This window comes from Trachurus trachurus, assembly GCF_905171665.1.
Source record: "Trachurus trachurus genome assembly, chromosome: 16".
Lineage (NCBI taxonomy): Eukaryota > Metazoa > Chordata > Actinopteri > Carangiformes > Carangidae > Trachurus > Trachurus trachurus.
Window position 1 is genome coordinate 16516771 of NC_139902.1, and position 12315 is coordinate 16529085.

At 42.1% G+C, this 12315-nt stretch overlaps 2 protein-coding genes across 2 annotated transcripts; both read right to left on the reverse strand.

The window, feature by feature from the left end:
- Positions 1-400: 400 nt before the first annotated feature.
- cyp21a2 (cytochrome P450, family 21, subfamily A, polypeptide 2) lies at positions 401-3892 on the reverse strand (the record flags this gene model as incomplete). The annotated part of the gene is made up of 12 exons (XM_083990286.1): positions 401-654; positions 751-854; positions 1219-1385; positions 1483-1596; positions 1687-1770; positions 2023-2109; positions 2210-2320; positions 2588-2683; positions 2856-3010; positions 3098-3187; positions 3350-3541; positions 3763-3892. 12 exons carry the CDS (start codon positions 3890-3892, stop codon positions 401-403), a joined length of 1584 nt encoding a protein of 527 aa, XP_083846412.1.
- A 422-nt stretch (positions 3893-4314) lies between these two features.
- tnxba (tenascin XBa) lies at positions 4315-9715 on the reverse strand (the record flags this gene model as incomplete). Its single annotated transcript, XM_083990287.1, has 14 exons — positions 4315-4668; positions 4763-4926; positions 5032-5193; positions 5290-5386; positions 5482-5633; positions 5724-5856; positions 5945-6057; positions 6163-6318; positions 6398-6517; positions 6608-6751; positions 6867-6989; positions 7113-8273; positions 8363-8494; positions 8590-9715. The coding sequence occupies 14 exons, from the start codon at positions 9713-9715 to the stop codon at positions 4570-4572; spliced, it is 3882 nt and encodes a 1293-aa protein (XP_083846413.1). The 3' UTR covers positions 4315-4569.
- Positions 9716-12315: the final 2600 nt, after the last annotated feature.

The following is a 12315-nucleotide window of genomic DNA, read 5'->3' on the forward strand; positions in this document are numbered from 1 at the left end:
GAAAATGCAAATACTGCCTCCAGGTCAGTGATGATAAATCATAGGGGGGGGGGGGGGGGGGGGGAATAAAACATTGACCATTTTCCACCAAAGGGAGTTTATCACTTTTTTGTAACATGTCCTGTATTTGTCCACTAGGTGGTGTTGTAATTTCCCCTCTACATGCATGTAATTATGTAGGCTACATAGCCTACAGATTCTGATTATGCAGTTTGTGTTGCTGGACCAGACATAAAGCACATGTGTTATCAACCAATGGACAAGTTATTTTAATTAGCATACTACAGATCAACAAAGGAAGGATGATAAACATGCATATACATTTTCTTCTATTGTTTAAAAGATAATTTATTTGCACGGAAATGTTTTATCAACAAGTGGGCAGTACACCCTCTGCAGTTCAGAGATCAGTCCCAGGTCTTGGACGTGCTATAACTGTGAAGGACTTGACTTTGAGCACAACACTAGCAACTCCTCTGAGGTCAGGTGGGGAGGCCTGGCCCTCAGGAAGGATGAACTGGAAATCTCTCAGTAAGTAGGCAGTGAACAGAAAGAGCTCCATTCTAGCAACAGACTCCCCCAGGCAGAGCCGAGCCCCTCCTCCAAAAGGCATCAGGGAGCGGGTGGAGCCTCCTCCTCCAGCCAGAAAACGCTCTGAAGGAGAGAGGAACAGAGAGAGAGAGTGAGTAGCAGCTCTATTTGAGGTCTGCTGAGCCAAGTGAGAGGAATGCATTTTCCCCAAACTGTTACCTGGTCTGAAGCTGTATGGGTCAGGCCAAACTGCAGGATCATGGTGAGCTCCAAACAGATTAGGAATGATGACTGTGTTCTTGGGGATGAAGTAACCTGCAATACTGAATATGCAAGGGAAATATTAATTCTCCACAGGTGAAAAGTGGGTAAATGTTGCATATCCAAAGAACAACTCTAAATTAGTGTACATTGAAACTTTTACAGGATAATTAGAAATATGTTGAATTTCAGGTTCATGCACAGTCTCAAGCTCAAAATGACAAGAGTGAAGAAAAAACATACTTAATAGAGTAATGATAGCAACATTTTAGCAGGGCCATCTATCTATTTTTTTTTTTTTTTAATCTTACAGAAATGTGGGTCTGTGCCAGATTTACTGTATCATCCTGTACCAATGCTTGGATCCTGATCAATACAAGGCATCAACTAATAGAAAAACCTATGTCACTTGTTTTGCAGACTTACCTGCTGTCTCTGATGGCTCTGTGCGGCACAGCCAGCGGAGCAACTGGCCTGAGTCTGAGCACCTCACTGATCAAAGAACACAGGATGGGAAGTCTGTGTCTGTCACTGTACTTGGGGTATCGTCCCTCTAACACTGTGCACAACTCCTCATACACCCTGGTCTGCACCTGAAGATTAAAATAGGAGAGGGCAGATACAATGAGACAAACTTCAGGATGTGTAAGTGTTATGTTGAAGAGGTTTTGTTGTAATAATGTGTCCTGCCTCTGGCCTGTGCAAAAGGAAAGCCACGGTCCAGTTCAGCCAGGCTGCAGTGGTCTCTGTTCCCCCAATGAGGAGGTCCACAGTGGCCATGTGGACATGAGTATCTGTAAGGAGCTAACAAGAGGAGGGTAACATGCAGACACCTCTAAATTCAATCCATACTCTTCCTAAAAACCTCTGGTATTCACTGTTAAATGTACTTACGATTCCATGGACTGTGTTGTTATGTTTTTCAAGACCCTGGAGGAGAGATCCTGTAATGGCATCCTCATTTTTTTGGGTTTGTGACTGAGAATATAATAAAGCGACAGCTGATTAAAATGAACAAGGCAGAGCTGGGATTCGGTGGTAAATCTGAGAGAGTGTTGCCCAATCTAGTATTATTTAAAAACAAAGCCACCAAACATTACAGTGTCTTTTTTGTTGTTGTTTTCTTTACCCATGAGCTGAGAAATTCATCATTATTACATCCTTCAATAATGTGCATCAAACCAAATAATACATTTCAACATTTTAATTGCTGTTTGTTTTTTTACCAACCTTGTAATTGTTGAGATGTTGTTTTATGATCACATCTCTCCTGGCCACCTCTTTCAGGAGACGGGAAAACACAGGGTTTGGAAATTTCTTTGAGGGAACAGATGTCACAATGTGTGAAATCCCAAACTAAAGCTGACCATCAGTCTATTCTTTGATCTACAGTCATGTTGGTTCATATGTGACTGACCCTGAGCAGTGGGAAGGAGTCCAGAGCCGAGATCCAGGAGGAGCCCCACAGAGCAACAATCTCATTCAAACAGGAGTGCAGCTGCTGCAGCTCTGAAGAACTCTTGTCATACTATAGAAACACAGAGATTTACGTTTTAATATATCCTGCCTATGAAACGCACTGTCCACTAACTAAATAGCACATTATGAATGCACTTTTGTAGAAGCTGCTAAAAAGGGCAACATAAACAGTTAAATTCCCCAGTTCCTTACATAAACACTGCTCTGCCACAACCACAACTGTTCATTGATGAAAAGCAGATTTTGTTATAAACCTTCACTACTACTTTTATTTACCCAGAGGTCCCAACTGAACTGTGAGAGGAAAAATACTCACTTCTTTTCCAAAAGCCAAAGTGGTGATGACATTACTGGCTGCCACAGTGAAATCCTCGGACAGATCTACAGCCCTGTCTTGATAGTCAATCAAAACCTGCACAGTGAACAAACCAAGCTTTATCTTTTTTTATCTGGCCACTTTGGAAACACTCCAACATTCAATCTGTTGTCTGGCTCTCTGATATCTCATTACAGGGTATTATGGTATATAGATAAGGCGCTGTATTGTCTGCTGGACTGCAATCTGTTTCTCGGGCCATCTGTACCTTTCGCAGACACAGGGCCTGTCTCTCGATCACGTCATGCAAAGATTGCTGGCAACAGCGCTGCAGAGCACTATGGACAAGACGACGATGTGCCCTCCACTCCTCATTATAATCTCCCAGAGAGATGGTGCGCCCTCCCCCAGACACAGTATCACCTAGTCAGTAAGTAGAGTCAGAAGAGCTTATAAGGAGATTAAATAACATACTTATAATTAAAGACAAAGGAAATTTGAATTGTTTACCTGTGTATGAAATTGGTCTCCCTGCAAAGTCAGACCATTTCTTCACCAGAGCTTCTCTTATAACTTCACAACTATTAAGTACCACCATGGCTGGAAAAACAAAACAAAACAGAGGTTTTGGTGTGGTGGGCATCTGAACCTCACTGTCCATAATGTTTTCCCAGTTTGTTTGTTTCTATATGAGTATATGACACAATAATGTTCAGTAACAAAAAAGAAAAAAAGAAGAGAAAAAACAATAAATCTAATTACTTGTGTTTCCACATTTTAGCCTGTAAATGTTTCCATAGCGTTGTGACAGATTGGTCAAATGAATTGGCAAATGATCGTGTGCCAGCTCCATCATGTTGCCGATGAGGAAGAAGCTGGGAGGACCTGGGAGGGAGGGAGATGAGGAGCAGGGAAAGCATTGATAGAGATAGTACAGGAGTCCAGACTGAGCTCCTAGAAGGTAGAGGCAGAAAAGACAAAGGTACAATAGAGAGAGGAAGATTATACATTACTATTAATTATACCCATATGACCAATAATCAAGTTCTGTGATCAAATGTTCTAACTATTCATGTGTGATGTAACTGTCCAATGTAGTAGTCATTATATTTCAATGAAACAGAACCCCCCCTAGCATAGTCAAATACATATGAAGACAACAAATCCATATTTACCTGTAGACTTGCTCTTGTGATCTTCCTGTGCACTTTTATTTCTCCGATCAGAAATGCAGTTCAGCACCATGAACAGCACTAGAACTAGGACTACAGCTCCAACACTGAACATTGATATTTCTATTGCCATTTTGCGGCTCCTTGCTGGTTCCCACTTCAGAAAGCTGGTCATTGCACTGCTTGTCCCATTTATAGTCGTCAGAACAGGCTCTCAATATGTCAGCTTGTTGGTGTTTTCACAAAAATCAAGGACATCTAAACATTTTTACGTCAAGTTATCTGATTATGAGATGAATGCACGCAACAAGAGACAGCCTGATAAACATGGCTGGGGCTCGCTGAAGGGCAAAGCAACACATCACAGCTGACATGGGCAGTGTGTGATACTAGCAATGAGTTGTAGAAAAAGGTGCAAATTACATAATGACACAACACTTGAGACCCACATTAGCCACATTTATTACAATGGAGTGAGACAGTGCATATTAATTACAGTAGTAGTGGGGTGGCATACCATGGCATCGTGGTGCACAAGAAGGAATTAGAGTCAAAAGCTTTGTTGAAATCGACGGGTCAGGCAGAACAGTACAACAGTATACAAAAGGTTGCAGTATACAAAAAGTTGCAATTTAAAAACCCTTCTCCACTCTTTTGGTAAATCACCTAAAAAAGCTATCATAGCTATCAAAACCACTGCAATTTCATTCAGATAGTGAAATGCAACTGTGAGGACCACCCTCCTCTGGATTTCTGGAGCTCCAATTTCTTTGTTTTATGGATGGAGAGCCCACGAAGGCCGGGGTGTTCTTAGCCGTGAGTTGCAGGGGAGAACCTGGATGGTCGGAACTTCATCTCAGTAAAGGGAATGGAGGAGTCTTTACCTTTCCAGTCTATCCAGACTATTCCCTGTTTTAGCAGAAAGAGGAAGGTGATGGTATTTGTCAGTGAGTTGTATCAGAAACGATAAAACTGTTTAAAATTGATTGCAGACTTATCATACCTGATTGTTACTGTTGATGCCATAAAGACCATTGAGGTTGGTCTTGTAGCAATTCTTGTACCACCAGCCTCCCATGTAGGCCTTGGCACAGTGGAGACCAAGAGGATCAGGGTCCTTGTCCCGGCTTGAGAATGGGCGCCCGTTATGATACTTCATAGAGTCACCTGACAAAGAAATACAGCAATATCACATTATGAACTGTCAGGGAATTTCTGTATAGTATATACTGTGCATGTTAAGAAAAATTCAACCTCTATTCAAGTTTTTACCTGCAGTTCCTGTGTAGCCGGACACTGTCAGAGTATAGTGCTTCTCCTCTGAATCGAGGGAGAAGTTGGCATAGTGAGCGTATGCCGTGTCATTTCCAGATCGCATATCCACTCTCAGACTCACAGGGCCAAAACTGGTCAGGTTGTGAAGAAGTTCATTTCCTGTTGTGTGTAAATTGAACAAAACATATATGAGGTTGATTTAGGCTACAATAATCTTGCGATAGTATAGTAATAATTGTTAGCTCCCAACTGTACCGAGCCAGAACTCTTCACTCAGGTTTCCAAAGCCAGCTCTGTATTCACTCCAGGTTCTGTAGAAATCTGTCTTTCCATTCATCCTCCTTTGGAACACCTAGAAACACACACCAGATTGTTGTTTTCTTTCTAAACCCATTCTGACATTTCTTAAGTGCAACATTTCATTTAAGTAGCCGCAGGTTGTCGCACCGTCCAGCCGCCACCATCAGTCTCCATGTCACAATAGACTCTGACTGCTTGTCCCCCTTTTCCTTGTGGGTAAATGTCCACCTCTCCTGACTGCAGAGCCCCATTCAGCAGCTCCTGAGAGCACTCAGTAGGGAAAGGGAATCGCAGTTTCCCTACAGAATGGAAAAGAGAGTTGGTTGATCAATTAATTAGATTAATGGGCAGATCCAGGGGCTGCATTACTTAACCTTTACTTTTATTACCTGTGATGAATTCTGTGGTGACAACAGATGTGTAGAGTCCATCTCTCTCGCCTTGTACCAGAACGATATAGCGTGACATGGGCAAAAGCCCTGTCAGCTTATACTCTGTGATGGTTGAGTCCAGGGTCACCTCCTGATTTAATGTATGAATGCAAAGTTAAAAGTTCTGCAAACAGCTATATGTATATTGTGGGTTACAGTAATTAAGGAATATTATTCACCTTTGCTACTTCTCCTACCACCTGATAGATCACTCTATAGCTGTGATACACAACAGTGGATGTTCTCCAAGTTACCACTGCAGTACGAGCACCCACCTCGTGGGCCTTCACCACTGAGGGACACAAAACGTGTTCATTTTGCACACTTTACACCAATTCTGTGGACATTGATAAGTAATCAGCACTCTCAAATTTTATTTTATTTCCTTCCTACTCACCGTTTGCTGTAGTGAATGTGGTTGAGATGGCCATACCCTGGAGACTGTCTTTCTGGCTCAAGACCTTCACTGTGTACAAGGTGCCTCTCTGCAAACCTCTCAGCTGATGCTCCACTGAGTTCCCAGACACCATCACTGTCACTGTCACATTAGGAGCTGTGTGCAAGAACAACAGTTAATCGCGCTCAGTGTAATTGTTTGCACTTTCTCATCAGGCTAATGTGTCCATACTCACTTTTGGAGGACTCATAGCTGATGATGAAGCGATCTACTTTCCCAAGACTGGGTGTCCATTGCAGCAGAGCTCTGGTGTCTGTCACATTGGTGACTTCAAGCTGCGATGGGGGGGCGGGCACTGCAGTCAAGCGACATCAGTGTGTTTATTGCTGTTTACACATGCCATGACACCCAAAAAGTAGCCATTTGAGCTTATCTAATTCGGTACCTGTGGTGATAACTGAGACAAGGGCATCACTCTGGGCTCTGCCTTGTATAGCAGTTACAGAGATGATGTAGGAGGTCCCAGCGGACAACTTGGACAGAACCATGTGAGACTGCTGAGAGCCTACGACTGAAAAGCGGCTTTCCCCTGGCAGAAAACATAGTAAATTTCAAAATTAAGCACTTAACAATAAAAGAACCACACTAACTGACATTAAACCAGGAATTTGTGACCTTCACTTTACAGCTAGCCTTTGACAAACCTGTGATGATGTTGGTATACGTGACCCTGAAGCCTGCGAATGTGGTCTTTGGTTTGGACCAGGACACAGCAAGAGAAGACTCCGTTACATTACTGAAAACGAGCTCTGTGGCTGGCTCAGGACCTAGCAAGAGAAAACGAAGTGATTTTTATTCATATTGTTGAGCAGATGGTATCAATTCATGACTGTGTCCCTTGTTGCGGAAGCATTCGGTATAAATGATGAAGATGATGTGACATAAATTACCTGTTACTGCAGTTACTCTGTGAACCTTTGATCTTCTATGAACACTCGCTCCATATATGTGCAGGAAATAGCGTGTGTTAGCCCGAAGGTTACTGAACTCCACAGAGCGTACGTTGCCGGGGACCACCATGGAGATCATCTTGGTTTCAGCTTGACCCTTTGATCCAACAATTTTACGAGAGGAGACAGTCGTGTCAGTGCTCTCTGTCTGTACCTGGACCTCAGCTGGGTTCTTAGCCTCAGGGATCTTCTCTCCTTCAAAAGATTCCTCTTCAAACTCCTCATGGTCGTCTTCATCGCCCTCTGTTCTTGGTTCTCTTCTGATCACAGTGAAATTCTTGAACATGCCTTGTGGCGCTGACCATGTGATGGTGAAGCTATAGGAGGAAATGTTCACAACCTTCACAGAACCTAATCCAGATCCACTCATCCCCCTGCTGGTCCCAGAGCCATGGACACTTGTTTTGTTTTGCAGAGCTGATGTTGTTGTGATGGTTGAATTTACTACATATTGGCTCTTCTGTGTAACTTTCCCTTTCCCAGCTTCAGTGTTTCTGTTGTCAACAGACTGCACAGTTGTAGTATCTACCTTGACTGTCTTACTGTGCTTATGTCCAGATGATTGAGTAACATTCTTGTCAGCCAGTGTGGATTGCTCCAAGGTCTCTTTTCCTGTTCTGGTTTTGTTTGTTGCAGCGCTCTTGGACAGAATAGTCACAATTTTAGCTGTGCCATTAGATTTCTTAACATTACTCTGGGTCATATTGCTGTGAGGCTCATCTTTCAGATGGTCTGATTTAGCATATGTTTTACCAGCAGTTCCCTCTTTAACAAGCTTGACGTCAGTTTTTCGGATAACCTTTTTGGAGGTCAGTATTGTCGTTTTGCCTTTGCGAGCCTCTTCTTGTTTTCTTCCCTCATGTTTCAGGAGAACTTGAGCAACGGTTGGGCGAGTGGTCTTTGTGACACTTGAGGGACCTTTAAGGGTTATTTTCTTAACCGAAACATCTTGTTTTGCTTGTGTTTTAACAGGGGTTGGTTTAGCATTAGTGGCCACTCTGGCTTTGCCGTCAGACTCTTTGGTTTCAGTTTCCTTCTTCTGCTCCTTTTTCTGCTGGGGCACCACCTCCACTGTCTCCTTGGCCTTGCCTTTGGCAGCTTCTGAAATTTTAAAGTAGAATTTGTGATCAAAGTGTGGCTGAAATATTAAATAATAATGTTCATTCAGATAAGAACATAGACTCACTTACTTTTGTTACACTCGGTTCCTTGGGCACACTCACTGCAGTCTGGACCTGTGAATCCCTGATGGCAGACACATTTCCCCTTCTCACATTCCCCGTTGCCATTACAGTCATCTGGACATTTTGCAGAACATGGACCTGGGAAAATGCAAACATAAACCAGAATGATTAATTCCACATCTTTAGTTAGCTGTGTCAAATATAGTTATCTGGTGATTGTGACCAAATCATACATTTGTCTTTTAGGAGGTTCATCTCTTTCTCCAGTCGGGCCACTCTTCCTTTCAATGCGGTCATTTCAGCCTCACATTCCCCTTTGCAGCCACCAGGCAACAAGCTGATCTTATGCGTCATCACCAGAGGAGCACCAGGCTTCAGCGTCAGCTCCTGGTCCTTGGCTTTGCTAGAGTCACAGCCATCACTGATTACCACCTTGATGGTTGATGGTTGTGAGGGGGCAGGCTTTTCTTTGGTGGTGGTGGTGGTGGGAGCCTTGATTATAGCAGTCCGATTGGCAGAGGCAGTGACCTTGTCTTTGTCGGCTGTAGAACCACTCGCTGTTGTGGCCTTTGTTGGTGTTGACGTAGAGCTTTGAGCTACACCAGGGGCAGGCTTGTCTTTGGAGATTTTCACATCACTGGTGGAAGGAGGTTTAGCTACAACAGTCTGATTGACGGAGGCTGTGGGCTTGTTTTTGGTGGTTTTAGCACCACTTGCAGGAGCAGATTTTGTGGTTGTTGACTGAATGTTTTGAACTACTGTAGGGGCGGGCTTGTCCTTGGCAATCTTCCCATCACTGGTTGAAGGAGTTTTCATTGAAACAGTCTGATTAACTGAAGGTTGCGGTTTATCTTTGGTGGTTTTAGCGCTGCTGGCTGAAGTAGGCTTTGTGGGTGTTGGCTGAACATTTGGCGCTCCAGTTGGGGCAGGTTTGTCTTTACTTGCCTTTACTTCACTGGCTGAAGGAGATTTAGCTGAAGCCGTTTGATTGACTGAGACTGTGTGCTTGTCTTTGTTGGTGATGGTGCCACTGGCTGGCACAGTCTTTACTGGTGCCGGTGGAGTGACGTTAATTACTACTGGGCTGGCCTTGCTTTTGGTCGCCACTGTAGCGATGACTGTTAGAGGTTTTTGGTTGGTGGCTGGAGTGGATAAAACTGTCTGATTGACTGTGTTTGGCTTTAGGGTGGGACGAACGGCCTGTTTGGCAGGCGTAGAAGTGGTTTTTGGTTTTGAGGGGGTGAAAACGGCATTGGGTTTGGTCACGTCGCTTCCTGTGGAGTCTCTCTTCTCATTGGTCGTGGTTTGAAAGGAGGGAAATGGGGTGAGAAGGAGGAGAAGTCCTAAAGTAAACAGCATTTTGAGCCAGCAGCAGCAGCCAGCAATGGTATTGCCCTTGGAGGATCTGTATGTATATTACTGTAAAATTATGAACTCCTTCCTCTATATTTCTGTGCCCAGTTGTGTAGGGGAATTTGCCAGGTCTCTCCTAGAAATGAAAAAAAAGAAAGATCTGAATTATGACTTATTTCAAGGACATTTCATGGCAAAACTTTTTTTTTTTTATATATCCGAAGAAGGGGTTTGCTGAGCATACATGCTCTTTGATCAGCACTGGCTAGTTTAACATCCACACTGTTCCCATTCACAAATATGTTCCCCTGCTCCCTCTGTAACTGGCTACTAAAAAGTTACACACGTTTCAATTTACCTTATGTCAACTTATTTTACTTATACTTTTATTTTACAGTTTTGCTATGAGAAAAGATAATGGAACTAACTAACTGGGTAATAATGATCACACATCACTCAACTGATCCACAAACTGAACTTTCAAATGAGAAAATATAACTTTTTCAACAGTACATCCATGGTATACTTTTAAAAGTGAACAACAAACATTAAGTTGAAAAGTTGCAGCAGTGTTCAAATCAGCCATGGCCTGCCAAACCAAGTAAATTCTAAATTAGCTGATTTCAGAACAGGAAGGAAGAAGGTGACTTGAGCGGGAAATCCAGAGAGTCTGTTGGAGAGACTATGCTGAGTGGTAACAGAGTGTCACTGTATAGAACTGTGGGACACTGTACGTCTTTCACTATACAGACGGTTACATAATCCACTGCACTCACTCCTCATAAAACCACCAAAGGGAATATGTCCAGCATTGGCATTAAATCGGTAGAAAGTCAAATAAATCATGCAGCAGGTAAACATTCAGATGTTTTGCTACACTGCATGACTATTTTTAAATGTTACATTGGAGAAAGCTTAATTGACTACATGGCTGCAATAGTAACTCAATGAATAGTTGCTTCTATAGTATTATTTTTTATAGAATTAAAAATAATTGACTGTCATACAATTTCTAGTAATTATATCAGTGCATAAAGTGTTATCTTGTGTGTGCATTCTAAAATTAAATTGTCAAGCTCCACACTCATTGCAACAGTACTTTAGTGTTTTTCTGCAGCTATAAAACAAAATAAATCAACAGCACTACATTATATCAGTCACATTCTTGAAATATATATTTTGCTATAAAGGCATTGGGATTTGAAGGGATCGACAGACATCACACTAGAGTCCATTCATTAAAATGACTGCAGTTAAGGTTTTGAGATCATAATAAATAAGAAATAAAATTGAAAAATGACAAATGAGAAATGACTTACCAGAGCAATGACTTGTTCTTGGCTTTATCTCTGCCTTTGTGCTGCTCCCTCCATCTGATTGGAAAAGCTCACACAGACTTGCTGGATATGATCAGGTGAGAGAAAGGACCACCACTAGAAAGGAGGAGAGTGATAAAGTCTGCTCCTACTTAAGGACCCCCCCTCTTCCACGCCTAGTGGTCCCACTCTCTCAACCACCATGGAAAATATTTGTATTGGACTTACAAAAAGAGTTACATTTTTACACAGATTTGTGTATATATGATGTTGACGTTGTATAATATGATCAATTACTCTCTTGTATTCTGTTTTAGGGGAACTTACTGTACATTCTTCTGGTGGATTAAACAATACAAAACATCCAAGGTCATGTACTTTGATTTGAAGAAAAAATAATAAATCTGTTTGAATAAATATAGATTTTTTGACTTCTCCAACTACAGTATGTACTGTGCATTGCAGAACATACCAATATTTTTGTCCTTTTTATGTGTAACATATAGCCTACATGTTTCAGCATCATGACAGTTATTCCAGTGTCTGCTTGACTTATTCCAGACATTGCTAACACCTAGACACAGTCTTTGATTGAATAAAGCGCTGGTCCCAGAATCATGATTCAGCTGTAATACATAGCATAACACTGCAGGTATTCAGTGCTGACTCTGGGGGACAGGAACCTCTCGCTATATGAATTGGCTGTTTGTTGGAAGTAATGAGATGTAACTACGTGGGAGTTATGTAAGTGACCAAATATCCACCAGATTTAAGGAATGCTCTGTGAAGGCACTGCATCTCTGACCAAATGGCCACCCACCATCCCACCTTTTATTAACCACATGAAGACAATTTTATCAAGGGCCTAGAGCAAATAAGACGTAGCCAAAGTGACATTTTCCTAATTTTACACAAGAGTAAAATCAGAAGTTTATATCACTGCCTTGCCTTTAAGAATACAAAGTGCTTACTGATAGTTATTAGGAGAGGCAGATGCAACCTAATACCTATAGCATAAATCTGCCTAATCTGCAGTTCTGTTACATTGTATTTTCTATATATATTTTTCAGCTGAATTATACTTTATAAACTGAAGAGTTTACACAGTATAGTTAACTGTATATTTTTGCCCTGAGGCAAAAATGTGTAACTCTGGCTATGCTGAAGAAACAGCTCTCATATTCTTACTGATAGATATACAGTAGGCCTACTCACCATTGACTGTATCGCAGCCTACTCACCCTATATAGCCAAGTTACAGTGGGGGGATATAAGAACCCACAGTTTAAA